This window comes from Anastrepha obliqua, chromosome 3 (genome assembly GCF_027943255.1).
Source record: "Anastrepha obliqua isolate idAnaObli1 chromosome 3, idAnaObli1_1.0, whole genome shotgun sequence".
NCBI lineage: Eukaryota > Metazoa > Arthropoda > Insecta > Diptera > Tephritidae > Anastrepha > Anastrepha obliqua.
The window spans coordinates 71,013,498-71,041,035 of record NC_072894.1 but is presented as its reverse complement, the minus strand read 5'-3'; the positions used below and the strand labels follow the sequence as shown (position 1 = coordinate 71,041,035).

Below are 27,538 nucleotides of genomic sequence, written 5' to 3'. Positions count from 1 at the left end.
ACTTAAAGTGCTTCTATTTTCCATGTTACCAGAATTAACTTACCGTTCAGACTTCGTATCCAAACCTACTACCAGTTGAGCTTTCATATTGGTCCAGACCTATACCTATATAGTTACATAAACTGACTAAAGTTGAGTACACAAGGTGTCTTCGTTTGCGCGCAAGCTACCCCACCATTTCGACTCATATCATACTATTCGTCAAACTGGTGCAGTATGATATGGTACTAAAAGATGATTTCTAAATTCCCGGCTTCTGAGTATTTTTGACTGAGGCATTTAGGCTTGGGCATTTCCAGTGGAAGACACGTGGTTTCACCAATGTTCTGTCTATACTAATATTGATCGTAAGAGCATGCGGCGATATAACTTAACGTTATTTCGGTGTTATACATATAATTACAATGTTTGCGGACTTGTGCGCTATCTGCAAAATGCGTACCCTTATATAATATAAAAGAATACCCTTATTTTATGTCTAGGAGAGTGCAGAGAAGATGGGCAACAATAAATACAAAACTTTCATTCTAAAATGGATTATATGGTTTTTAGACATAATCGTACTTACATATGTTTGTATTTTCACGTTAAGTTTATCATATAGAAATGTTACCGTAATTATCATAATTTATAAATGTAAATGCAAATCCACAGCTAACACATCTTCCGGGCGCTTACCATCCATAAATGAAAAAGAAAGTTACTATTGTGAGTAAAATTGAGTTTCGATTGTGTTTATTTTTGCAATTGCTCGTAAAAAATATAAAGTAAAAAATTATTAAATAAATCGTTTTTTGTTATCGTAAATTTCACTGAAAAGCACTTACAATTGTAACACATATTCATATTAATTACTAATTTTACACTTCGAAAAGCATTCTCACCAAAGCACAATGCTAGTAACTAATTTATGCTAAGTAAATATTTATTTTGAGTTCAACATTGATTGCATCTTACTAATACATATTTAAAATTGGTTCTGACCAAATATACATGTATAATTTCTTGTTTTTTTTTTTTAATTTCGAATGAGGTTGCAAGTAATTTCCATTATTTATTTCGTAGCCGAATTTGATATACCAAATGGTCATTCAAATCGATGGTGCATCGGTGAGTGAAACTACAGGCATATCACGTTTGGACGATAGTCCATTCTACGTTAGCGGAATGGCACGGCCAGTGAATATCACTCCCATAACATTCTACAAACTATGATTGTCGATTATAATGCCGTCACCTCCATTCGAGCCAAATTGCTCGATTTGTCGAGAAAAAGTGTTTCTAAAAGCATTAATCCCCAAAATGCAAGACATTGAGAGATATGGTATGCCAACAATTCTTTATGGCAACATTGAGAAAAGTAGGCACGAAAACCAAAATGTGTGTACAGATATGTTTATATTGTTAAATAACTACTTATACTTCTCCCAAAATGTAATATAATGTAAAATCGATTTGTATTGTGCTAAATACGGGGGAAATACGCACGACGTTTGTATTTGAGGAAGTACCGTATTTAAGTCCCATATACTAAATGGATACTCATACATTGCAAATGGCACCACACAAGTCTTGGAGTCTTTGAATATCCGATGCAGCTGTCGCTAATGACTTCATTCAGAAATGTTGAGAATGTCAGTTAGTGAAGAGTCGTGCGAAATGCTGTGTTAAAAAACCACTTCTGTAATCAACTACATATTGTACATATTTTCTATTCATATTTCACTCTTTGCGCCCAAATCAGTTTTTTAGTATGGGTATTCAGCTATCCGACAGTAGTTTTAATAAAAAATTGTAACACATCAAATATAAGAATTACCAACCAGGCTAACCTAACCAAAATATAAGAATTTTAAACAAAAGTAATTTGTTTACAAGTTTCATTTTCATTTATACGAGTATACTACAAATATGATATTTTAATATTATATTTTATGATTTTCCCGAGTGTGATAATTGAGTAAGTACTCTCCAAGGTGTATCCTAGGCTCGGACCTGGGTCATAGAATACATCGTTTCGCGCCTTCCGCATCTTTTCGCTCGGTCAGAACCCTACAATTTTTCCCCACCTTTTAACATCACAGGTAGCTTACCATTTAATCGGATACTGTTGTCGGTAGTTGCAGATGTGGAATCACGGTCAGCTCCATGACTCTGTCGATAATTTTTTGACCTTATCAATTAATTTTACTTATCAGTATTTTCACTTAAGAAAAAAAAATTGTTGCTACCCTTTTTGCTAGAAACGCTATAATGTGCCCACCATCTGATACATATCGGACTAATCTAACACTTAGGAAAAAATTTACAATGCGTCCACAATTTAAGGTACATAACACATGTGCTGAAAAGTCCCGGGCCTAACAAGGAAAACATGTTTTTTTTTGTTCAAATTTAGCTGTTTTCATCAACGTAATTTCCATCAAAAACAACGCAAACATTCTAGCGTAGCTCTAACATTTCAGTACCACTTTTGTAGAACGATTTACCTTTTGCTCAAAATAGGCCTGAGTTTCAGCGTTAACCTCTTCATTCAAGCGAAATTTCTTACCGGCGAGCATTTTTTTAGATCTGCGAACAACCAGTAGTCGCTGGGAGCCAAATCTGGCGCATACGGTGGATGTGGGAGCAATTCGAATTTCAATTCACGTATGGTAGTTGTGCCATTGCTTTGATTGACTTGTGGTACAGTGCGTTGTCTTGATGAGCAAACGCGGCACTTTGAACAGAGCTTTCTCATAATCAAATGCTCATGCCACATAAAGCCAATCGTTCGTTTGACATCTTTACGATGTCAGCTAACTCACGCTACTTCACTCTTCGATCATTCAAAAAGGATTTTATGGATTTTTTTGATATTTTCTGGTGCTACCGCCCCGTGGGGACGTCCACTGCATTGTGTATCATCGGTGTCTCTACGACCACGTTTGAAGTCAGCAAACCATCATTCTTGTTTCTGAGAGAGCTGAGTCCTCATAACACTTTTCTAACCATTGTTTTACTTGAACGGCGTAAAATTAAAACACGGAATTCTCATTTACAGAATAATTATCGACAATATCTCGTTCCATTGGTTACCCAAATCATTTCAATCGAATATTCGTACTAAAATGGAATGGAACAAGTCAGTTGACTACCGTGGTTATCGATAAATTGAACTAATTTTGTTACAGAAACACAACATATGAGACTATTTCAATCGAGAATAGTTACAGAAACGGGCTTTTATTATGATATAAATATTTGGATATGAAAAAGTTATCCGCAAGATGGTTGCCGTGTTTGCTCTTAATTGACAGCAAGTGCAATGATTTGAAAAATTTAAAGCAATATTCGGCAATGTTTAATCGCAAACCGGAACATTTTTTGCGCCGTTTCGTAATCGCGGTCAGAAAGCTGGTTCATCATAATGCATCTCGGTCCAAGTTACAGTCGAGATTATTGACTTTTTGTGGTAAACCGAGCTGTTGATTATGTCGACCTACAAGGTGGCGACAGTTGTTTGGAATGATCAACAATCGATCACTTGCACATATAAATATCTAGAATATTATGCAGAACTGTTGAAGAAATTCGACACCGATTTCAAGTAGAAATGATGGACCAGGACAATTTATCGCCGCTCAAAATATGTAAGCAGACACAGAGCTGAAAAATCATAAATTAAGTAGCAAAACTAACAAATTATTTCCGTATTCAGGAGTTCTTCTGATGCAAGTCCTTGCTTTAAAGCGTGATGTATTTGGATAAAATATCCCTATGAAAAACATGCTAGCAAATTCAAGTAGTCAATAGTTGGCGCAAAAAAGCAAACAAATAAAGGGTTTTCCAAGGTGGTATTTTGAATAGGATTGCGCTATCGAGAGCTGATTAACAATTTTTTATGGCCGGAATGGGAGGGTATTGATCTGGACAACGTTTATTTTCAACAAGACGGCGTTACGTGCCACACAAGCAACGAAACCATTGACCTTTTACGGGAAAAGTTTCTGGAGCGTGTTATCTCTCGAAGAGGTGATCACAATTGGCCACCGACATCTTGCGATTTAGCACCTTGTGACTTTTTTCTTTGGGCCCACGTGAAAGAGAAGGTCTCCGCCAACAGGCCAGGGTCGATTCCTCTGTTTGGAAAATCCTATATTTGACAGTTTTAATTTTGTTATGTCACTATCTACGAGAGAAGAGAGTAGCCATGAGTATACCCAAAACGCTGCGACTATTTTATGTTCCCAAATATGAAGAAATCACTCGGCGGCCTATTTCGAGGAAATCGAGAAATCACCAATTTTATGAATTTAGAAGAAATAATTGAAGTATTAGCGTTTTTTTAAGAAAGTTGGACACTTTTAATTTTTTTGTTTATGTTTTGTTTTGGCCAACCAAATTCTTAATTACACTGTGCTCGGATTTTCACCTTTATTCTGGGAATTGGAGCTTTTGACTTCAATAGTATTCTTAATTTAAATCTTAGATTGGCTCCAGTTTTTGATGTGCCCATTAGAAGCAACCTTGCATCATTGTATTAAGTAACATTTTAGCAGAATATCTAAATATAGCTTTCAGAGATCCAAGGAGTATTTTCAAATACCCTTGTCTCGAAAACCAGAAAAAAATGGGGACACCATTAAAATTAGAAGGTTTACAGTCTGTCTAATAGAAGCGTGACCGCCATAACTTGGAAACTATTTGACCAATTCAGTTCTAACAAACTGCATTATGTGGGCTTATAATATCAATTCCGTAAATATTGCGTATAAATATACAATAAAATGCAAGTTCACCATTAGCTAAAATGGCTTCACTTCGAGGCATACTTTGTGTAAATTTCGACGCAAGTTGTGGAGGCTGTGTTGGGTACAAATCAGCCGAATTCCAATCAGTCCAAGGTTGGCTATATATATATATATATATATATATATTTATATATATATATAAATATATATAATTGGCGCGTACACCTTTTTTGGGTGTTTGGTCGAGCTCCTCCTCGTATTTGTGGTGTGCGCCTTGATGTTGTTCCACAAATGGAGGGACCTACAGTTTCAAGCCGACTCCGAACGGCAGATATTTTATGAGTAGTTTTTTCATGGCAGAAATACACTCGGAGGTTTGTCATTGCCTGCCGAGGGGCGACCGCTATTAGAAAAATATTTTTCTTAATTTTGGTGTTTTCACCGAGATTCGAACCGACGTTCTCTCTGTGAATTCCGAATGGAATTCGGCTACGGCGGCCGCCGTCCAAGGTTGGCTAGTTTTTATAAAAATCTTCGCAACTGACGGTAATAATGATTTTGGTAAATTTTATGCAACAAAGCTGCATTCAAGTTGACGATAAACACAAATAAACGGCCAAATCCTTTTTCGGAGAAGCAGCGCCAAGCATGAACCTTAACTGCATGCTTAACAGTTCGTTGAAGTTGTCGATTATCAGCCGTACACCAGCAGCGATGTATGCAACTATTCGTTTAAAAGGAAGATTCATCCGTGAATATTACGTTTGCCCAATTCCGTTCTGAATCTTTCTTGGCCCATGCATGGATACTCTTTTCATTGTGTGCTAATGAGAACACTGGTATTTTCAATGTTCTCCGAAATTTGAGGTCTTCTGCATGTAAAAGTCCTCGAATTGGTCTTTGTAGATGTTAACACCACTTTTCCTTAAAATTGTTTCAGCCTGACGCAACGATAAGTTCAGCTTTGTCACATACAAATCAATAATCATCTAATTTTTAGTATTTTTTTTTGGTTCGTCCGAGGCAGTCGTCAACGTGTTTAACTTCGGTATACCGTTGCTCCTATTTATTTACGTCTTGTTCTTTTTCAAATATTTTGCTACAGATACGCGTGACATTTTTGGACCTTTAGGGTGTGTACGTAGAAGTACTGCTTCAAATCGTTTTACATGCGTGGAACTCATTTTGTAAAAACAGTGTACGCTTTCTAAATTTCTCACAAAGTTAACAAATTGCACAACGCATATTGCGAAAAGGATACTTCTATTTAGCAGCAAATAAATTTTTTATAACGCAATTCTAAGTACACGCTTCCATTAGAAAGACCAGACTGTTAATTACCTAATTTTGAGCTTGCACAGTGTTATATTTTTAAATATTACAAGTAATTTTTCTTATAAGTTACAAATAATAATTTCAAAAAAGTAGTGCTACATCACTTTTGTTTTGCTATAACCACTCCATTAAACTAATTTATTTTAATAGTTTACGCCGCATTAATTTCTACAATTATTTTTTGCCACTAAAAACTAATAAATTTTGAAAGTCTCATATTATATTGTTAGCTGAGGACTTGCCAACGTATTGTGCATGTTTCACATTGCAAATTCATTGATTAAATCATATTTATAAATCTAACATTTATTTCTAAATTATTTATAATGTGTAACCACACCTAAAACCATCTTTCTTTCACCTGCACCAACGTCGATTTATTGTTTGCAAAGCAATCCCCAAATATACTCGCATATATACATATACAATATTTATTGTAACATTGAAGAAGTACTCACTATCCTGGAAGTTAAAAAAATAACATTGCAATTTTTTGTATAATCATCAAACAAAATATTTGTTCCTTACAAAAAATCGTTTACTCATTTCATTGAGTATACATAGTATGATAAATAAAAATAAAAAATATAAGAACAAACCCTCACGCCCAGCAATATGAGTGCTTCTATATTGAATACAAATATTGTTAAATAGAATATACTTCAACAATTTTATCAGAAATTGAACACAAGTTATGTATTTGTTTCAGGTGATCGCCAGCTAATGCAATCACTTGTCTTTGATGCAAGGGTTACCGAATGGTTTTCGAAGAACACAAGCTTTAATTCTAAAGATGACAAGGGGTAAGATTGATTATTTCAACTAAACTCAAAGAAACAAAAAATTAAAATAATTGCAATAACATTGTGTGATAATTTTTTTTTTTAATATACGTTTTTCCAGATTTATAGTATACGGTTATGAGCTTAAGCAAGTAGAAAAACAACGCCATACTCAGAATTTTGAATTGACCCTCAAAATTCGTACTTAGGACCGAAAAATCAATTTTTCATAGGTTGACGCATATACATACTTACTAGGGCTGCCAATATTATCGGAAAATATTGATGTCGTGATTTCGGGACTCGTCCAGGGATTCAAATTGGGATATATTTTTTTTAATTTGAGTCAAAATTAAATAACTACAAGCATTTAAATATGCAAACCATTTAAAATTAAAGATACGCTAATTTTAAAAATCACTTTTTTGGTATTGCATACAAATCTTAAAAAACCGTGTGACTCAGGATCGCATACATCAAAAATAAGAATGTAGACACCCGATATATAGAGCTTGACAACTTAAAACGATAATAGAAAACAAAAATATTGTTGGAATACATTTTTTTTATTATAATGTGGTGAATAATTTCACGTATTTATTTTATGAATATGATATCCGGCATATGTTCACCGAGTCACATGATCCATTCGATTAATCCAATTTTTTACTTCTTTTTCCAATAAATCTGGAAGTATGACGTCAATGATGACTTTAATATTGCAATAAATCGATTGTTAAGCACGCTGTATGGCAAGTTGTGTCAAAATAAAGATTTCCATCTCTCAAAATCCTGTGTATTTATTTATCCGGTGAGAAAGTTTCATCATAAAAAAATCACCAATTCCCAGTTTTCTCCATATATTCCAGAATGACGAAATAAAAAGGTCTTAGCCGAGCCTCAACGGATTTTAATAGTTTATGGCTTGTTGCGAATAAAATTAAAAGTTGTATGCCTCCTCCGAACAGGAGATGGTTTTTTTATGAAAAGTTTCTCCATGGTAGAAATACACTTGGAAGTTTGCCATTGCCTGCCGTTATTAGGGGAACAATTTGTCTATCACTTTGTGTTTCAAGCAGCTTCAACCTATGGTTTTTCGGGTAAGTTCAAATTTCGTGGGTCAATTCATAATTCTGAGTATTCAGTTTTTTCCACTCGACTAAGCCTACAGTTTTTTGTATGTCTCGATGAAATTATATTTTCACTATCTCACATTATTATTTAAGTATGATACCTGCCTTAAGTTATGGAATATGGTTCGGAATGACTGTATATTAAACTGAGTCGATAAGAAAGTTACAAAGTTTTTTTCATATTTCTAAAAACCGTAACTTTTTTGTGTGAAATTAGTTTTTATTGATTTCAAAGACAAAATTTTTCAAAAATGATTATAATTTTAACATATATTTACTTTAGCTCGATATGACCTCCTTTTGCCTTGACCATAGCCTTCAAAGGGTCAAAAAATGAATTGCATGCTGCACGAATGTGATTTTGAGGTATTTTGGCCCATTCTCGTATAATCGCTTTTTTCATATTTTTTAGTCCTCATCTTGCTCTCCAAAATGGGCCAGATGGAATAGTCCATCGGATTTGCGTCTGGCGAATTCGAAAGCCATTGTGTGGACGAAATGAAGTGTGGAACATGATTTTTTAACAATTCTTGGTTCACACGAGCTTAATGAGACGGTGCCGAGTCCGGTTGGAACGTCCATGATCTACGACTGATATGTTTGCGTGACTCTAAATCAGCTTCTAAAACATTTTCCGATAATAAGTCGCATTCACTTTGACACCAGGCTCGAAAAAAAACGATTGGAAAGCGTCCATCAGCGGTCACTGCGGCCCAAACCATTACTTGCGATGGGAAATTGCTTCGAGTGGCCGTTCGGTCAAGTAAAATCGATCGTTTTTAGTGTTTATGAACTGCTCAATTGGGAAATTTTTTTCATCAGAAAAAACAATGTTAGGAAATTCGACACGTTCGTACAAGCCCAACAACTTCTTTGCTCTTTTGCACCGAACTTTTTTTTTGCTGGGGTGAAAGATCGTGTGCTTTTTGGAACTTGTAAGCCTTGATCTTGAGCTTATTTTTCAATATTCGTCGAATGTTGTCTTGTGATATTTTCAGTTCTTTGGCCATTTTTCTTCCACTTCGACGTGGATTTCGTTCAAGTCGAGCCTTCACTTTCCGAACCATTTCTGGCGTTGTTGCGGTTTTTTTTGGTCCACCTCCATAGCGTTTTGCAATGCTACCAGTATCATTGTAACTTTTCATACAATTTCGTACATTTTCATACATTTTATTCACTTTGAGGTGACTGAGCTCACGAACAATGGCTGGTTGTGATTTTCCAGCCAAATATAACGAAATCACACTATTACGTTTGAATTCCACACAGAAAAAAAAATCAACAAAACTGAGACGCAAATGCTTTTGATGGCTTATAAACTATAGTGTCATTAGAACAATTTTGACGTTGATGTCATGAGCTGTTTTACAGATACAAGCGGTGTGAAGTTGGTAACAATTCATATCGTTCACCCTGTATATATATAATTGGCGCGTACACCCTTTTTGGGTGTTTGGCCGAGCTCCTCCTCCTATTTGTGGTGTGCGTCTTGATGTTCGTCCACACATGGAGGCACCTACAAGCCGACTCCGAAAGGCAGATATTTTTATGAGGAGATTTTTCATGGCAGAAATACACTCGGAGTTTTGCCATTGCCTGCCGAGGGGCGAAGGCTGTTAGAAAAAATGTTTTTCTTAATTTTGGTGTTTCACCGAGATTCGAACCTACGTTCTCTCTGTGAATTCCGAATGGTAGTCACGCACCAACCCATTCGGCTACGGCGGCCAGCTGTATACATTAACGTTAATAATTTCAAGAATAGTATTAGAAGAATAGTTAGTAGCCTCCTTATAACTTAAATACACTTGATACTTAAACAAATCTTAACGATAAGCACACGATCACAGTACTTTCATTAAGAAGATTTATTTTACCGTATATAGATTGTTCTGAAGCTTACTCGGCTAGCCTTGATTTAACTATGGAATAACGTCAAATGTTAAGATGACTAGAATTTTTTAAAAGCTTCAGCTGCACCGTGAGGGCCAGGTTCAATTACGTTCTGGATGTGTTCATAGGTTAAACTGCTACTTCACTGAAGATTGATCCAATACGGGTTGGATTAAAAGGGATAGGGGTGTTAGATGAGTGGGTTTAAGACGGCAAATGAATATGTGGTTAGTATCGTGCATGACGGAATATATTTAGCATATCGGGGTCGAATCTGCATAGGATTTAAACTGCTACAATATCCAGAACGTAGTTAAGCCAAAAATACGCGGGTCTCACGAGGCAGCTGAAGTACTTTTCTGCGAAGGATGATGGTTTTTGGACTCCTATGATAGCATACGGGGGTCGGGAATTTAGGAAGGTGGTAAGAGAGTCCCGATTAATGTCATTTAATGCGTCTCTTTAAACTGTCTGATCAATTAGTTGTAGTTGTATTAGATCCTGTATTTCGTCTCTATAGTCGAAGAGATGCATCCTGAGTCACCTGGAAAGTGGCTTAGCTTCTAACAAGTGTCTGCAAAGATGGTTTTTGTGGTAGCAACCCAAAATAAATTGCTGCTGAGCATCTTTCTATGCTACTTAACCGGGAGCATAGTCGCCTCGTTGTGGAGATGTTGCAGGGGAGACATTAGAAGACATCCCGTTGCTATCCTGATGTCAATACTCTGACAGATCTGAAGCTTTGTCTGCTGCGAACTCGTCTCATTTGTTGTAGTTGTAGCAGCATAAGCACTTCCGTGAGAACGTTCATCTAACAGTTTTTGCTGTTATTGTAGCAACATAAACATTTCTCATACATGTACGGGGAATGATGCTGGAGTGAAAGTCCTTGGCCGGATATCAATCCGTGTCGTTCCGGTCGTGGGAACGTTCATCTAACAGTATTACCTCTTAGTTCCACCCCGTCGAAACTGTTCGCCTTCTGGACCTATCGTTATATCAAATGATGTCGACGATGATGACTGATATCGAAATTATGGTTTTATTTGCAATAATTTTATTTTGTACAAAACTTAATACAGTGGTCCTACGCTCCAACCGGAGTAAAAGGAAACTAAGTATAAATATTTATATACCTGTACATAATACAATAAATGAAGGAATGAATGACAATGAGGTATAGATGGTATTTTGTGTCCTCTATTCATAACAGAATGTAATACCAACTCAGTTCTCGCAAATAGAGCTGGGTTGTGCTGAGCGTATGTGCCTTTTTTCTAACCGCAACTGACTGAGATATCTAATCCTTCTCGATATAGCATCACATTTGAGAAGGTGTGGTGGAGTTTCCGGAGATTGATTGCAAACGACAGGAGTCAGTGGATCAGGCCAGTAGATCAGTATGCCAGGCCTGTGAGAATGCCAGTGAACCTTCTCAGTTGGTCTTTGGAAGGGTTAAGAGTTGCCTGAATCTCTTTTTGCCGGTCCATATGTTATCATTGGTAGAATTATCATGACATACATCCATCTCATCTATTTTTTTTTTTCAATTAAGCTTGGCATTCAAGATAAGGCCAAGGCATTTAACTTAACCAACCGGTCAATAAACTCCGCCCATATTGATTTCCCTCAATGTTATTGTTTGCTACCAAGTGCAATAAGTCATGGACGGCTCCTTAGGAGGGGCGATAGGACCCTACCCCCTTACAAGAACCATTTGTTCGTTTAAATTTGGATAATACTGTTGGACGTTGCGGTTTTAGTTATCCTTGTTTCTATCCAATTGCAGACAGGTCTTTGCACGTTCCTCTTCTCTACTATGCGACGTACTCTCGAGTGAGTAGCATTGTCGAAAGCTCCTTTGATGTCGGGGAAGCCACAAATTTATGTTTTCTCACAGTCGAAAAATGTTTGATCTGATTTAATTGTGAACAATCGTCCCCATTGCTTTTAATACAAAGAAAATAAGACCAATCAGCCTGAAGGACTTCGCCAGTTAATAGTTGTTTTTCTTATTTTTTCCTACTTGTCCTCTTCTTCACGCGGTTGGGATGAAGTCTAGACTAGACCTTCGGGTCAGGTAATTAATATGGTGCCCGAAAAACGACAATAAAAATACCTTTTTTATATTATGGTACAAAGCGTGAAACTTTGACTTAACACAGCCCGCATTTTTTATAAAAAAAAGAGGTTGTCTATTAAGTCGGTTTACTGACGATAGTTTAACGTGACAACGTCATAATAAAATATTGATAGAATGGTTGCATTTTTCAAAAGAAAATTTTAATTTTATTTGTTTGATAGATATTTTGTATGGATATAGAGAAGGAGGTAAATGGAATCGCAATGGAATTGATCAAATTACATTTACACAAACGTGAAAAATTATCATGAAAGATATGTTCAATTTTGATTGTGCATCAGACGTTATTAAGTCAACAATACTAAGAGTCACCATCATCGATTTGACTTTTTCAAGACACATTACACTCGAAACACTCCCTTTCATTTCCTACTTTTACTATCATCGTCCTATTCTATCCTATAAATTAATAATAAAAACATTAAAACTACCATCTATTTTGGTCGATGCAAATGAATAGCACATATCATTAACCGAAATTCCGGCTAAGCTCTTAAGAACCCAAGCTTCTTTTTATTTAAAATATATCATTGTTAATCCAGGTTGTGCACGGACGAATAAATTCAGTGACCACTTGTTAAATCGCTTTCTCCCGACAATTTGAACATTTTAGTATATAATATATTTTATATTTGCATTTGTCTCAACTCGGTTAAGCCATTAAAAACAACTGTTATGAGCCCTGGTGTACGAGGGTATGAAAAAGAAGCGGTATAAAAAATCGGACAACAACTCTATTATTTATTGCGATCAATTGAACCTTATTTATAATGTATATAACACAGTATACATTTTTTATACAAATCCATTACCTTTCCCTCAAATCAATTCTCTTCCGAAAAAACTTACTTATGGCAAGCAGTTTACCAATTCTCGAAACATTTGTTTCAGTCTATTTCTCAAAGGGTATTCATTTAACGCAGCGATTTAAGTTGTATCGCTTTTATGGACTCAAAATGATATCCCGGAAGTAGTTTAAGAGTAAGGTACAATTTTCGAGGAACTGCCGAATACGGTGGTTGTGAGACTGGAGGCGTCCGCACAAATAGAGAATAGCTTTAAGCAAACTGGGCAGCATGGCTCTCAGATGAAATGTAATCATACCAGTACTACCAACCTGAAAGAAATGTCCGAGTCATTATCTCCGCGAAGTTGAAATTCAAAGACCAACTATCAATTTGTTAGTATATTATCTTTTTTATTGAAAAAGATTTTTCGGGGCCGCTGTAACCGAATGGATAGGTGTCTGACTATCATTCGGTGGTGCCCGAGCTCTAAAACACCTGCCGAGCGGCGACCGCTATTAGAAATAATCTTTAATGTTTCATGTCCAAAGTGAACTGGATGGTAGGCGACCGCCGGATACTTGTAATTAAATCGAAATATTCGGTATTAGAAGTGAAATCTGAAATAAACTTCATTAACTCTCTAACTTATTACAATTATTTTAAAATACTAAATTATACCATACTTATAACAGATAAGCTGCCTACATTCCTACATAATTAAAACGTTCCTTTAAATTGCTGCGTTTCTTTTTCTCTACACAAAATAAATTTCTTCCTCTGTTTTCTACGTTGCTTTTTGGTGAATAATTTTTTTTATCTCACAACATACATATTTTATAAACTATTAAATTTTACTTGGATCAGCACAAGTGCTTCAAGCCCAATCGCCGTTCTAATGGGTTTGTTGCCAAGGTAACATATTGAGAAGGAAATCTTTAATACATATATGAACATTTGCAAATATGCGATTTTTTTTAACTTATATAATATTTTTAAATACGACTAATATTGAATATTTTTATATAGCTCGTTACTCTGTTTTATACAGCAATAAATTTGAAAGTTTTCATTTCCACAGAAACGAATTTAAACAACGATTTGGCATCACTGTGGCATTTCTGGCAACACATAGCGGCCTTACAAGATGGCAAGAGTTTCATTCGAATATGGCCGAGGAAGCTGGCACGGGGTAAAATATTTGAGTTATATTGTAAATATAAATATATAAAAAAATAAAAAAACGTAGAAAGGTTGCAGTTAACATTTAAGTTAACATTAACAGAAAAAAGGAAAATACTACCTAAAGAAGCAGAACAAAAAAATTATTAAATTCAGAATGTACGTAAATCTAAGTTATACTAAAACTTAAATTTAATATTATTAAAGTGAAGTTCCCTCCATTTGCGGAACAACATCAAGACGCAAACTACAAATAAGAGGAGGGTCTCAGCCAAACACCCAAGAAAGGTTGTGAGCGCCAACCGGAAAAAGCATTTACTATCAACCCAAACACCTCGTACAAGCTCTTAAAATAAATGTATCGGCTTTCAATAAACTCAAAGTCTTTCACCTAAATAATATCGAAGATAGCACTAAACAATTTCGCCAAATTCACACAAGTCTTTAGCTCCCATACACTTGTGCTTACATGATTAAGTCACTTTATATTTTTTAAATTTTATTCGTTAATTAAAAACAAAGTACATATAGTTTATTGCACAACCAAAAAATATAGTTTATTGCATAACATCAAAACTGCCATCAACTGCCATTATTCAGAATTAATGCAATTATGTGAGCACAAGTGTATGTATGTATTTCTATTTTATGATGATTACTTGTGATCATAAGAGATAACGTTTTTTTTTTTTTTTGACTGACAGAAAACTCAGAGAAAAATTCTTTAAAGAAAATTTTTCTTTTTATTTCATGCAGCGAGGTTTTCAGCGAACAAAATAAACGTGCTATAGAAGAGATGTGGTACAAACGTGCAGTGGATCAGCATTTCATCCATGAAGACAGTTTTGTTTATTCGGTACCATTTGATGCGGGAGGTAGCTTAAATTATTTATTCATATATTAAATTCGGCATACCTATAACAAAGCACTGAATTTTACTCCCGTATTGTTTTTTACCAAGATCTTGCAGAAGAAATTACTGTAACTGCGAGTAATGCTGTTTTTCACACTGAGGGTGGCAAATCCGCAGCAGCAGCCGTTGTAGGATTTCAGTTTCATCATTCTGCGCTGGAAAAGCTTTTCCGTAATATTACTGGCAATGTAAGTCATTTGTGCATGAAAGTTAAAAATGGATTATAAGTAATAGGTACATATGTACAAGCAATTTTTAGTACATATTTGTCATAAAGTACTAGAAGAGCGATTAAGCTTCTTAATAACTTAATAGTTTGGGGGCAACGGTATCTAGTCTATATATCTATATTACATATTACACGTAAAACTTTCTGGGATTCATAGGTTATCCAATATACGAGGGAGCTTTGAAAAGTCCGTGCAAAAATAAAAAACTTCTTATTTGTTTACCCCAACTCTTTTATTTTTCGTCTTAGTCACATTTTATTCTTATACACTTCCAACGCCGTTCTAGTTTGTTGATCCCTTACGAATAATAGTATCTGTCCAAGTCTGAAAAATAATCATTGGTTTCTTCAATCGCCTCTTCGTTTGAATAAAATTTTTTTGCCGCCAGACATTTCTGCAAATTGGGGAACAAATAGTCGTCCGAGGAATCCGAGAGAGCCAAGTATGGAAAAAAGGGGGATGTGAATAGAGTTGGAACCCTATTTCTATTCATTTTGGGACCACAAGCGCTGAGGCGTGAGAACAAATAGTGGTCCGAGGAATCCGAGAGAGCCAAATAAGGAAAAAAGGGGGATGTGAATAGAGTTGGAACCCTATGTCCATTCATTTTGGGACCATAAGTGCCGAGGCGTGATCTGGTGCGTTGTCGTGATGGAACAGGAAAATCAATCAACTTCCTCGATTCAAAAGGATGCGAAGCTAAAAAAAAATAGACCGATCTGGCTGATTGTGTTCTTTCAAGAGATACTACTAGCTAACCTCGATGCGCGCCAGCAGTGCCATCTCTCTACCGTTGTATGGATTTTTCAAACGACCCTCATAAATATAACACTGTATAGAGGTTAAAATTACACATAGAATTGCCAAGACACGTAATTTTAGTACTGTGTTCCATTTTTCTGGATTAGGTGATTTTCTAAAAATATTTCATCGAATTAAGTTCCACCCAAAAATATCAAATAATGTGGTTGACGTAGCTGAGAGGGTTTATGTGGATACATCTACCGTTCGGAGGCGCATAAAACTAGGGGTTCCTCTATTCATGGAAAATCATCAAGACGCATACCACAAATTGGAGGAGAAGCTGGACAAACACCCACGAAAAGGTGTAGCGCCAATTATTATTATCCCACGCAACTATCACATTTTGTGTAATAAAGTAAATTTTTGCAGTATTTGTTAGTTATGGCCTTTAAATTTTAGGTGATGATATACAAGTATAGATATCGGCACTTCAAAAAAATTTAAGAAGTAGTTCTGACGTTTGAAAAAGGCTGGTTGCAGTGAAATATTTAGTGGACTAAATTTCCACATGCGAAACGAATAACACAGTGCGACAGTGATATTATACTTTTATGGAGACCTAGCACAACTTGTAGGTATCGTAACACTAAGAAAAATTGTATAGGAGAAATTTCCAATACACCCCCACAATCTCATTTTATGGTCATAAAACCGTTTTTCAGTAGGTTGATGTGAAGAATCACTCCTAACTTCGCCAATTTCCATCCGATTTCGAATTTGTTTTTTTAGTTCGAAAGAACAAAAACAAGCCTTTTTGACAGTTTATTGACAATTTTTCTGAAATGACAACTGACGAGACTGTAGACGGAAATATTGGAATTTTTTTTTATTTTTTCTATATTTTTTGAACTTTGACATAATTTTTACGATATTATCCGATATTGAGGATTTTTTTAGTACACTGCTGTTATAATAAATTTAATTTTACGTCGATAGAGCTATATTTGACTGTAATTGAATTAAACTTAATAGAGTTGTGTGAGTTTTAAGATTTTTTTGTTTTTTTTTTCTACTAATTTGGTATGTAGGTATAACTTACGCTAAATGGGAATAAGGACGTGTTTTGATGCGTTATTATACGATAGATACATAATATTTATTCGAGTATATATGTATACATAAGAGTACACTGTGTTGCATACAACAGAACTGGTTACAACTTACGAAAATATCTGACATATTATCACACTTTTTTTTTCAATAGAACTATGAAAAAGCTCCCAAGTGTACCAAAGTTCACACTGTACATTGATTAACAAAAGAAGTTTGTTATTATAATTTAACCTTATTAAAACGTCAAAGTTTTATTATTTTGCTTCAATTTGTGCGAAATGTGCGATAATCGCAATAAGTTTTGTTTCATATGTGTTTTGTGGATCAAAAGCATTGTTTGAAGTTACAGAGTAATAAAGCTCTGGTTGATGGCTACAACGATTTCTTTAAGCTTACATATACATACTATACTACTTCTGATCGCTGGTATGAACCGGCATTTGCTTGTACTGAGTGTTCATTGAAATTCAAGAGATATAAATCAAAACGTTGCCAGAAAAGTCGAATTTCTTTATATTCTCCGATGATGTGGCATCATCAGCCTTATCATAAACCTGATGATTGTTATTTTTGTAAAACGGACGTAAACGGTCATCATTATAAAACTCGAAGGCACATAAAGTATGCTGATGTTGCAACTGTTAAGAACCCCGTAGTCTTGGACGATATGATTGACTCAACTGCAGGTCATGAACTGAAGGAAGTTCAACTCATTGCTGATGATGATCAAACTGATAACAATAAACCTGATGATAAAGAGTACTTTCCGTCTGGTTCTAAGTCTTCAGAACGACACATTGTATCAAATTCAGATTTTCAGGATCTTTCTCGTGATTTACTTCCATCGGGAAGACAATCTGAAACGCTCGCTTCTCCATTTAAACAATGGAATTTAGTTAATGACGACTTCAGATGAATGATGATGATCGAATTTCTTCCAGAGAAGTATTCAAAACTGATGAAGAGAATAACAAATGTACCGTACCATACTAAACTCCAAAGGGACGTTTCCAATGTATTTTTAAGTTTGGAACCAGTTCCGTTGTGTACTGCACCGTACCGCACCGTACCATACCGTACAGTGCTGCACTGCACAATACTCCTATAAATATTATGTGTTTATACTGACACTTGTTATCATTTTCATGCTTCGAAACGCGCCCTTATTCCCATTTAGCGTAAGTTATACCTACATACCAAATTAGCAAAAAAAAAAAAAAAATCTTAAAACTCACACAACTCTATTAATTTTAATTCAATTACAGTCAAATATAGCTCGTTCGACGCAAAATTAAATTTACTATAACAGTAGTGTACTAAAAAAATCCTCAATATCGGATAACATCGTAAAAATTATGTCGAAGTTCAAAAAATAGAGAAAAAATAAAAAAATTCCAAATACTTCCGTCTACAGTCTCGTCAGTTGTCATTTCAGAAAAATTGTCAACAAACTGTCAAAAAGGTTTGTTTTTTTTCTTTCGAGCTAAAAAAACAAATTCGAAATCGGATGGAAATTGGCGAAGTTAGGAGTGATTCTTCACATCAACCTACTGAAAAACGGTTTTATGACCATAAAATGAGATTTTGGAGGTGTATTGGAAATTTGTCCTATACCACTTTTTTTAGTTTTTCTATACCCACAAGTTGTGCTAGGTCTCCATAAAAGTATATTTAATTTTTTTTTTTTTTTGTCACACAGCGTAATAGCTGATAAAACGCCGATACGATCGTTTAGGCAAAGATCTTGGCAACAGAACCTTCTCAACTCGTGTAAATTTAATGTTTAACGTTAAATGCTTAAATTTTAATTAAATTTGTTACCTAATTTGTAAAACAATCCCATATATTATTTACTAACCAATACCCACTTTTGTAGGGATGCGCCGTTGAGGACCGTGAGTGTTATGTTATCGATAATAATGGATTTATTATTATTTCGCCGTATCGCCAAGAGACTGGCAAGTTCTTTGGTGAAATCAATGGCGGCATTATGTTTCGTTTAGTGGAAGAGAAAGTCTTTAAGCGTGTCATTGTGTACGACTATCAAGCGGTTTGCTTTGAATCCGATGGTGATATGAATGCATCAAATAGCTTATTATCGGTAAGTAATTTTAGGTATTACGTATTAAGGTGGCCGCCGTAGCCGAATGGCTTGATGCGTGACTACCATTCGGAATTCAGAGAGAACGTAGGTTCGAATCTCGCTGAAACACCAAAATGAAGAAAACATTTTTGTAATAGCGGTGGCCCCACGGCAGAAATTGGCAAACCACCGAGTGTATTTTTGCATTAACAAAGTTCCTCATAAAAAATATTTGTCGTTCGAAATCGGCTTGAAACTGTAGGTACCTCCATTTGTGGAACAACATCAAGAACAAGCGCCACAAATAGGAGTAGGAACTCGGCCGAAAAAAAGGGTATTCGCGCCATTTTTTAATATATACGTATATATATATAATTTTAAGTATTATTTTAAAACCTATGCAAATTGCTGTTTCTAACGTCTCAAGTTGTAATTTTGAGCCTAATTAATTTTATGATTGCTTTTACAGCCATTCTTCCACCTGCTGCGCATATTCAAATGGTTGCTCCATACGGTGCTGTGGTATATTGTGCAATTCACTAATATGGCCATTGCCGAAATTAGCGATCATTACATCGACGAAGACATGAGTGACTATCCGGCCAGTACAAAGAATACCGATTTGTTGCGTATGGTGACGCTGCATCGGACACGCCTCAAGACGTGCGACATGCAACGCGAATTATACCTTATGTACAATGAGAAGGACAATGTGGTTTACAATATGACAGCTCACGCATGTGAGCGGCCATTTGTTGTGTTACCGGTGCCGAATAGCAATTTGATTCTGGTGGTAATCGATCAACGATGCCCACGGGATACAATGATACAACTGACGGTTAATCCAATCGATATTACATATCCACTAGATAAAAATCAAACATTTGCTTGCTATAAGAATGATCGTGAATTTTCGAGGGTGCGTCCAGTTAGTTGTATAAACAAGCATATAAATGTAAGTAAAAGAGTGCATGTACTTAAATATAAAATGTTTGTATTCGAGCGCAACCGAATTGTAACTTTATATACCCATTAACGGTCGTTTTCTCAATATCTGGTTAATAAGAATAATCCGGTCACCGAATGATGGCTTGAAATCACAATTCCATGTTCACCCATATCGGGCTAGCCGACCCCGAGTTAGGTCGATCTTTGTGAAAATTTTAGAAAACAATTTTCAAATTCGGTAGAAAAACGATAGAAAACACAAATAATGAGTACTTTAAAAAATGCGGCTAGATGTTGTTTTAAAATAAAATATGTACAAATTTAGATTCTTTCAGGTTTCACAATTTTTATTCAAAATACGACTTTCAAGAATTGTATGTGAAAAATGTCCACCATAAGCACGCCCACAAGTAAAATCCACCAAATGGTTAATTCATGATTGCCTATCATTGCGAACGTCGAGATATCGATGCTCAAAGTTGTTCAGCAATACTTTGCGCTAAATCAGTAATATTCTCAGCAGAACGTAACAGTTTTTGGTCTGTCAGTCGATTTTCTATGCTCGACAGTACCAATTTCTTTAAATGTTTTCACCAAACATTGAATTGTCGACTCATTTGAATGATTATTTCCACCAAAAAAATCATGAATATTGTTGGTCTTAAAGACCGACCATTTCCATAATAAGTTTCAATAATTTTAGCGCTTGTACACTTGTCTATTTGACAAATGTAAAATATGGCATAAAAAAAGGTACCGCCTAACTTCAATAATTAATGCATGCTTGAAATTCAAATATATAGTATACCAATGCACTGCAAGATTTTTGAAATTAAAATAATTGCAAAGCTTACTATGAGGTCACATCCTACCGCCCACTTGCATTACTTCCAGTAATCGGAAAGCTATTTGAAAAAATTATTTTCCAAACGCCTAAAGCAAATAATAGAATACAAACAAATAATACCTTCTCACCAATTTGGTTTTCGAAAAAAAACATTCCACTATCGATCAAATATAGTATGTACATCGCTTAGTATACGAGTACATCATTGAAGAAGCTATAGAACAAAGCCAAGTTTGTTCAATAATATTGATGTAGCTCAGACATTCGATAAAGTGTGGCCTGAAGGCCTGATCTACAAACTAAAAACGATACTGCCATATCAATACACCGAGTTACTCGAATCATATGCTGTTGAGAGATTTTTTAGAGCCAAACAAAATCAGACTTGGTTAATGGTTAATGGTAGTAAAGGGTTAAGGGATGGGCCTTTAGCACTGCGACCATATTGATCTATTGTGCACCCTATGCTGTCTATTGACTGTTAAGTGTGCTTACGAATTGTACCAGCTCCTTCTGAGGGAGTGATTGAAGGTCTTCATCTATAAGCATGAACTTGTTTAAAAACTTTTTCCTTCTATGCATCAACCCCGGACATTCGATGATGAGATGTTCTATAGACTCCTCATCTTCGCAGCAAAATCTGCAGGCGCTGGTGTTAGTTATGCCTAATTTATGTAAGTGTTTGTTGCAGGTGAAGTGACCCGTGAGGGCGCCTGTGAGAGTGCGAATGCTCTTTTTGTTTAACGTGAGAGCCATGCCAGACTTACTCAATAGTTAAAAAAATCGAAACGGGTGTACCTCAAGGCAGCATTCTTGGACCATATTTACTCTATACAGCAGACTAGTTTTTACTACAAGCAGAGTAGCCACGTTTGCTGAGGATACATGTATACTAGCTGTTAGAGACAACGAGCACGATTCAAACAGAAAATTACAACAATCGGTGGATGAAATTTGAATGTGGACTAAAACCTAGAATATTAAATTAAGGGGCTATATACCTTGTGAGCCCGAAAAAATGGACGAATGTCATAATTGTTTTAAATATGTTTTAGAGCTTTTATTCAAATGAGGCATACAGTTAGTAACAGAAGTAAGTATAAACCGGACACGTTTTCAATTTTCCCCCAATCGATTCCTTCAAACAACCTAAGTTATAACAAAATTGTGTTTTATTTACATGAATGAAATACAAAAGTCATATTTGATCCAAATAATCACAGAATTTTAAAAAGGAACAAAATTATAGCTTTTTATATTAAACTTTATAAAACTTCATGTCTCAAAAGTAAGTAGACAGTTCATCATATTATTAATTTGTGAAATCAAAAACAATATTAAAATCAAATTAGGATTAAAATCCTTGTGAAATCAAAAACAAAATTAAAATCAAAATAGGATTACCATTAGACTTTACAATCGCTTTAAGTCGTGATGTCATTGTGTTCACCAAGTTTTCAGTTACAGCTGGTGGTATTTTATTCCATTCCTCTTGAAGGACGTTTTTCAGTTGCTCCTTATTTCTAATCGGATGTTTACCTATTTGCCGCTTTAAATGTTCCCATAAATGTTGGATTAGGTTGGTATCCGGGGACTGGTGCTGTGTTTTCAGCTGTTTTCGCATATTGTATAACAGCCACTCTCGTACAATGTTGGATGTGTGCTTGAGGTCATTATCCTGCTGGAAGATAAACGTTCCTCCAAGGCCCAATTTCGTAGCGGTTTCTTTTAAAATATTTTTCAAAATATTTAAGTAACCATATCGATCCATAATATTTTCGATAAATACCAAGTTTCCAACGCCGTTCGCAGCCATACATCCCCAAACCATCACAGAACCCCCTCCATGCTTCACAGTGCCGGTCATATTATTTGGATCCAATTCCGCGTTAACTTTTCTCCAAACTTTTTCACGGCCATCAGATCCACAGATACTGAACTTACACTCATCAGAAAATATGACTTGGTTCCAAAACGTTTGGTCATATTTTTCATGATCTTTTGCGAATGAAATCCGTTTACTCCGATTGACACTACTCAAGAAGGGCTTTTTCCTACATTGCGCCCATGATAACCAGCACTATGCAAAGCCTGGCCAATAGTTTGGGTGCTAAATTGTTTTCCAGTCTCATTTTCAACTTCAGATTTTAATTTGGGGGCACTTATTTTGGGGTTTGTCCTGATTTTCCGTACGACTAAGCTTTTTTCTCTGGGACTTAAGAGCGGCGGACGCCCACAACGCTCTTTATTAGTGGTGCTTCCCGCACTTTTATATTTATTCACAACCTTTTGAACTGTAGCAAAACTCCTATCTATCAAACGACCGATTCCTCGCAATGATTTATATTCCTTGTGATATATAGTATTATAATCCGTTTTTTTTAAATCATCAGAAAGCTCTTTTCCTTTTGGTGCCATTACTAAAAATTTAGCAAAAATTAATACAAAACGTACTGCCCTAAATTTGTATACTCACTTTAATTATTTCCTTTTAATAGCTTTAACTTTTTAATCAATACGTAAAAGTAACTAACTGAACAATCGTTTGCTGTATACTAACTTTTGTGACATAAATTTCGCTGGCATCAAAGACAAAGCAAAGCGTGGATAACGATACCTAAAATTTACAGCTAAATTAAGGCGCATATGAAAGCTTATCCCAGTACCCAAATACCATGTGTAAAATATTTTGATTACATATTAAGGAAAGCGTTAGCGTCAAACTCTCGGAGAATACATTTTGGTGTTTTTATTTTAAAAAATGTTATTATTTATTGTTGATATGGCCCCTCCCCCGAAACGACGTTTTTTAGAAGAGACTTGCCGTGATCACGGTAGCGCATGAGCAGCCCAACTGAGATCAAAAAAATTAAATGATTATTGTAGAAAAATGTTTTTTAGTGAATCTGAACGGTTTATTTACCCAAAAAAAAACTTCTCAATATGAAAACCGCTATTCCCCAAAAAAACGATGTTTAAGGGGTTGAAAAATTAAAAAAAAATTAATTCCAGCGAACTATGCAAATATTTATAAAAGGTGAACCGTTCAGATTCACAAGGTTGTAATTTCGAATAATTAAATAAAAGTTTATGCAAATCAGTCAAATAGTTTTTTGATAAATAATGGTCACCGCGACGGTAATTTTCAAAAGACACGACTTCGAGATAATCACGTCTAAAGTTTTGCGTGCACTTCATTTATGGAAAATTTTTATACAGGTCGCGCGTTTCCACGGTTTGTAACTTTCGTTCTAGTGCTCCGATCTTTATCATTTTTTGAATTTATATTATATTTTTAAGATGATGTACTTTTAGAATATGTCATAAAAAAATTTTCAATTTTTTAGTCCAACACAAGGTATTTAACCCCTTAAACGAGAGCAAATTTGTACAGGTTGACTTCACCAGCAAGAAGATTACTTATATTCCGGTGAAAATATTATCCGTTACAGTACCCTATAGTAATATTGCTAAATACTCGGGAATGGCATTGGACACGAGGCTAAAATGGAAGGAACATGTCAAAATACAATAAAAGAAAACGAAATTGGCATTAAATCAAAAAAGCTTAAAAGGTTGTTGGTCGAAACTCTGAACTGTCAATACAAAACAAATTAGTTCTTTACAATCAAGTTTTAAAGCCAGTATGGACATACGGTGTTCCATTGTGGGTACCGCTGCATCAAACATCGAAATTATTCAATGGTAACAAAATAAGGTGCTCACAGGCATGGTCAATGCTCCTTGGTATATAAGGACTACGGATCTGCACAGCGATCTGTCGGTGAAAAAGGTTGTCGACATTATACCTACCTTTATTGCAAAGCATGAGAAAAGGCTAGAAGATCACATAAACCCGGAAGCTTCAACACTTAGAGAAACCATATACACAAGAGGACTACGAAGAACCAAGCTTCGAGACTTAGTGGCCCACGGGTTATAGTTATGTTGTACAATTGCAATTGCTTGTATGCTATCAATGAAATATACCGTAAAATATTACTTGTTAGCCTTGCTTGGTGTAATACTATGAGATATTAAACTATTTTTTGTTACGTTTTCGGTTATAAGCTAATCAGTAGCCCATCTTCCAATAAAATTAATTAGACGTTTGACAGATGTTCGCTAACCAGACATTAAGAAATCACTTTTTTAACCAACCACTGACTATATTCGTATTAAGCGTTTGATATTGAGAAAACGGTCGTAAATGGTTTAGGGAAATGAAAAGTTCATAATCAATTCATTTAACTATCTTTAACAGGAAAGCTCAATCGAATTGTGTGGTAATGCCGGAAGTATTTTTGTCAACATATTTCTACTGCTGCTGGGTCTTTCATTAAGCCGATATCTGTAATATTTGGACTCTTAAATTTTAAAACCATTCTTGTAAATTAATTTTTTGTAAAGTTGTTTTTACCTTTCGCTTTAAGTCTAATATAATAATGTTGTACACATATGTAAGTAGTTTGTGGTATTAAGGTATAAAAAAATATTTGAAGAATGTGCTTTAAAAGTTTACAGTTAAGGACACATAAAATGGAACAAAAACTGTGTGACACAGCATACTTGTATGTATGCATAACTTTTGAATTTTACATATTACAGTGGCCAGGTGCGTGACTGCTATTCGGTTGATCACAGGATCGAAGCCCCCTGCATACATGAAGCATCGAATTTTAAACAAGTTAACGGCCATCTATGACATTTCAAACCGTCAGGAAGTGAATAAATATTAGATAGGAATCAAGACGACCAACACTACAAAGAAGAAGCGCACCCCAACATCTTATGAAGGCTGTAAAGGCCCATTTTAGAAATCAAAAGGAGGATTGACAGAAACGGTTTAGATTTTAGATTAGCAATACTAATAAATAGCTCCTTATCGCTAAGCATAACACAAAAAATAGTGATGCAAGTTTAACGGAAGAATAAACTTAGTAAGTTGCTCACAAAGAGCTTTGAGACAAAAAAACACATTTGTATGTCAAAGATCCTTTTCCATATGAAGATAATTGACACTTCTTTAAGCTGGTTTCCCACTTCATCAAATTTCATGTTTTATTTACGAATTAAACTAAGATTATTCAAGTTAAGGATTCCTTCAATCGCTTTTAAATTATTCACACAAACTATAACTTTGAGAAGACCGCACAAAAATATTCTAAAAGGCGTTGAAACGGGCGATTTTGGCAATGGTCCACAACACAGTTGTTAACAAATCTCGATAACATCACTAGCCCCCATTTTCAATTCAACGGCCGGCACGAAGCGGCACTGGTGTTTTTAAGTCAAATGCGAAGCATGACCAGTCAAATTTTTCGATTAACTTTTTATTCCTGACTCTGTAACGAACAAAAATATCGAGTGTGGTTTAATTTTTACATTTTCACAGCGTCATCAAATTCTTAGTGAGTTGTAGATTTCATGCATATTTAATATCTGTCAAAGAGACGCCAACTGACGGTGATAGTTTTCAAAATAAAACATTGTTTTTTATTTTTCAGAAAATCTTAATTAATACGACTGGGATAAAGATTAATTTTAATCAGCCCTGCACTTTCAATAGTCACAGTGGAGTAAATAACTGCTAGATCTATATTGCGATGCGAACCTAAAACCAGGATTCAATCAAGACAGACTGTCTCACTTCTAAAACGTGCAAATGCAATGTTTGCACAAAGTTTTGATGTTCTGATGACAAAGCATTAAATGTTTATTACTGATAGGCTAGTTGGTATTACAAATATTTTGACTGCGTTTCAAAATGAAGTATGTTAGAATAAAAGAATGCGTTTTCAACGTTCCGTTACCTTTTTTTCATTTGAGCTTGACAGGCCATTATTTTCTTGATAGATGACTGAAGTGATCGATATCTCGTAAAGTATCGATCAAACAATTTAACATAAAGTTTATGCTTGTTTTAGCTGTTTTTTTTTTGTTTGTTTCATTCAGTTGTGAGTTACAGGGTGCTAAAAATGGAAGTCAACAAAGAGAAAATGCTGTACATTTTACAGTTTTTCTTTGATAAAGTGATGGTGACGATACTGTAACAGCTACTGACGTGCGATTATGGTTTTGTTAATTCCATTCCGGCATTTTTGGTGTTAAAAATGTCGAAATGTCCCACAAATAGTCGAAGTTGCCGGCATGTTACTAGTTGTAGGAACGCCCAGGAGCTAAAGATCGACCTTAAAATAGGTATAAAGCATTTGCGCAATAATGGATTTCTTTTTCTTCAGACTAACATATAAATACATGTAACGTATTTCTCTCATACTACATATAAGCAGAGCAGACGAACTTATGATATGTACATTTTACCAAGCCCATGATTCTAAACGTTATTTCCTTGATATCACAAAATAAGTGGTTGCTTATGAGAGATGCGATGAGATTCGTACTGCATTTTATATTGCTTAGGCGTGAACATTATTTGCCATTTACACTTAACATTTAGCCGGATAAACATAGAACAATTGTAACGCGAACCAAGGCTATAACGATACTGATTTCCTTTACAGAAGCGAGAAATATTGCATTCAAAAAAACAAAAAACAATACTTCATGTTAAACAGTTGGAGCTAGCGGGCCTTTGGCGCATGCCTATATCTTCTGTAATAGCTTAATTAAAATTTTCGCTAATTTTCCGAATCCTATATTATTTTTTATTTTAT

General features: G+C 35.2%; 1 protein-coding gene across 7 annotated transcripts in view; it reads left to right on the top strand.

Annotated features, from left to right (window-relative positions):
* LOC129242778 (voltage-dependent calcium channel subunit alpha-2/delta-3) overlaps nt 1–26,355 on the top strand; it is a 56,120-nt gene extending 29,765 nt beyond the window's left edge. For 2 of the 7 annotated variants that reach the window (XM_054879615.1, XM_054879611.1), the window contains 9 exons: nt 655–708; nt 6,778–6,871; nt 13,669–13,716; nt 13,883–13,993; nt 14,740–14,858; nt 14,945–15,084; nt 18,860–19,084; nt 19,536–20,021; nt 25,126–26,355. In XM_054879615.1, coding sequence (XP_054735590.1) covers nt 655–708; nt 6,778–6,871; nt 13,669–13,716; nt 13,883–13,993; nt 14,740–14,858; nt 14,945–15,084; nt 18,860–19,084; nt 19,536–20,021; nt 25,126–25,218 — 1,370 coding nt within the window. In that variant the 3' untranslated portion in view covers nt 25,219–26,355. The remainder of the gene's footprint in view (nt 1–654; nt 709–6,777; nt 6,872–13,668; nt 13,717–13,882; nt 13,994–14,739; nt 14,859–14,944; nt 15,085–18,859; nt 19,085–19,535; nt 20,022–25,125) is intronic. The other 5 variants (XM_054879618.1, XM_054879613.1, XM_054879617.1 and 2 more) reach the window with 3 other exon arrangements.
* The last annotated feature ends 1,183 nt before the right edge of the window (nt 26,356–27,538 follow it).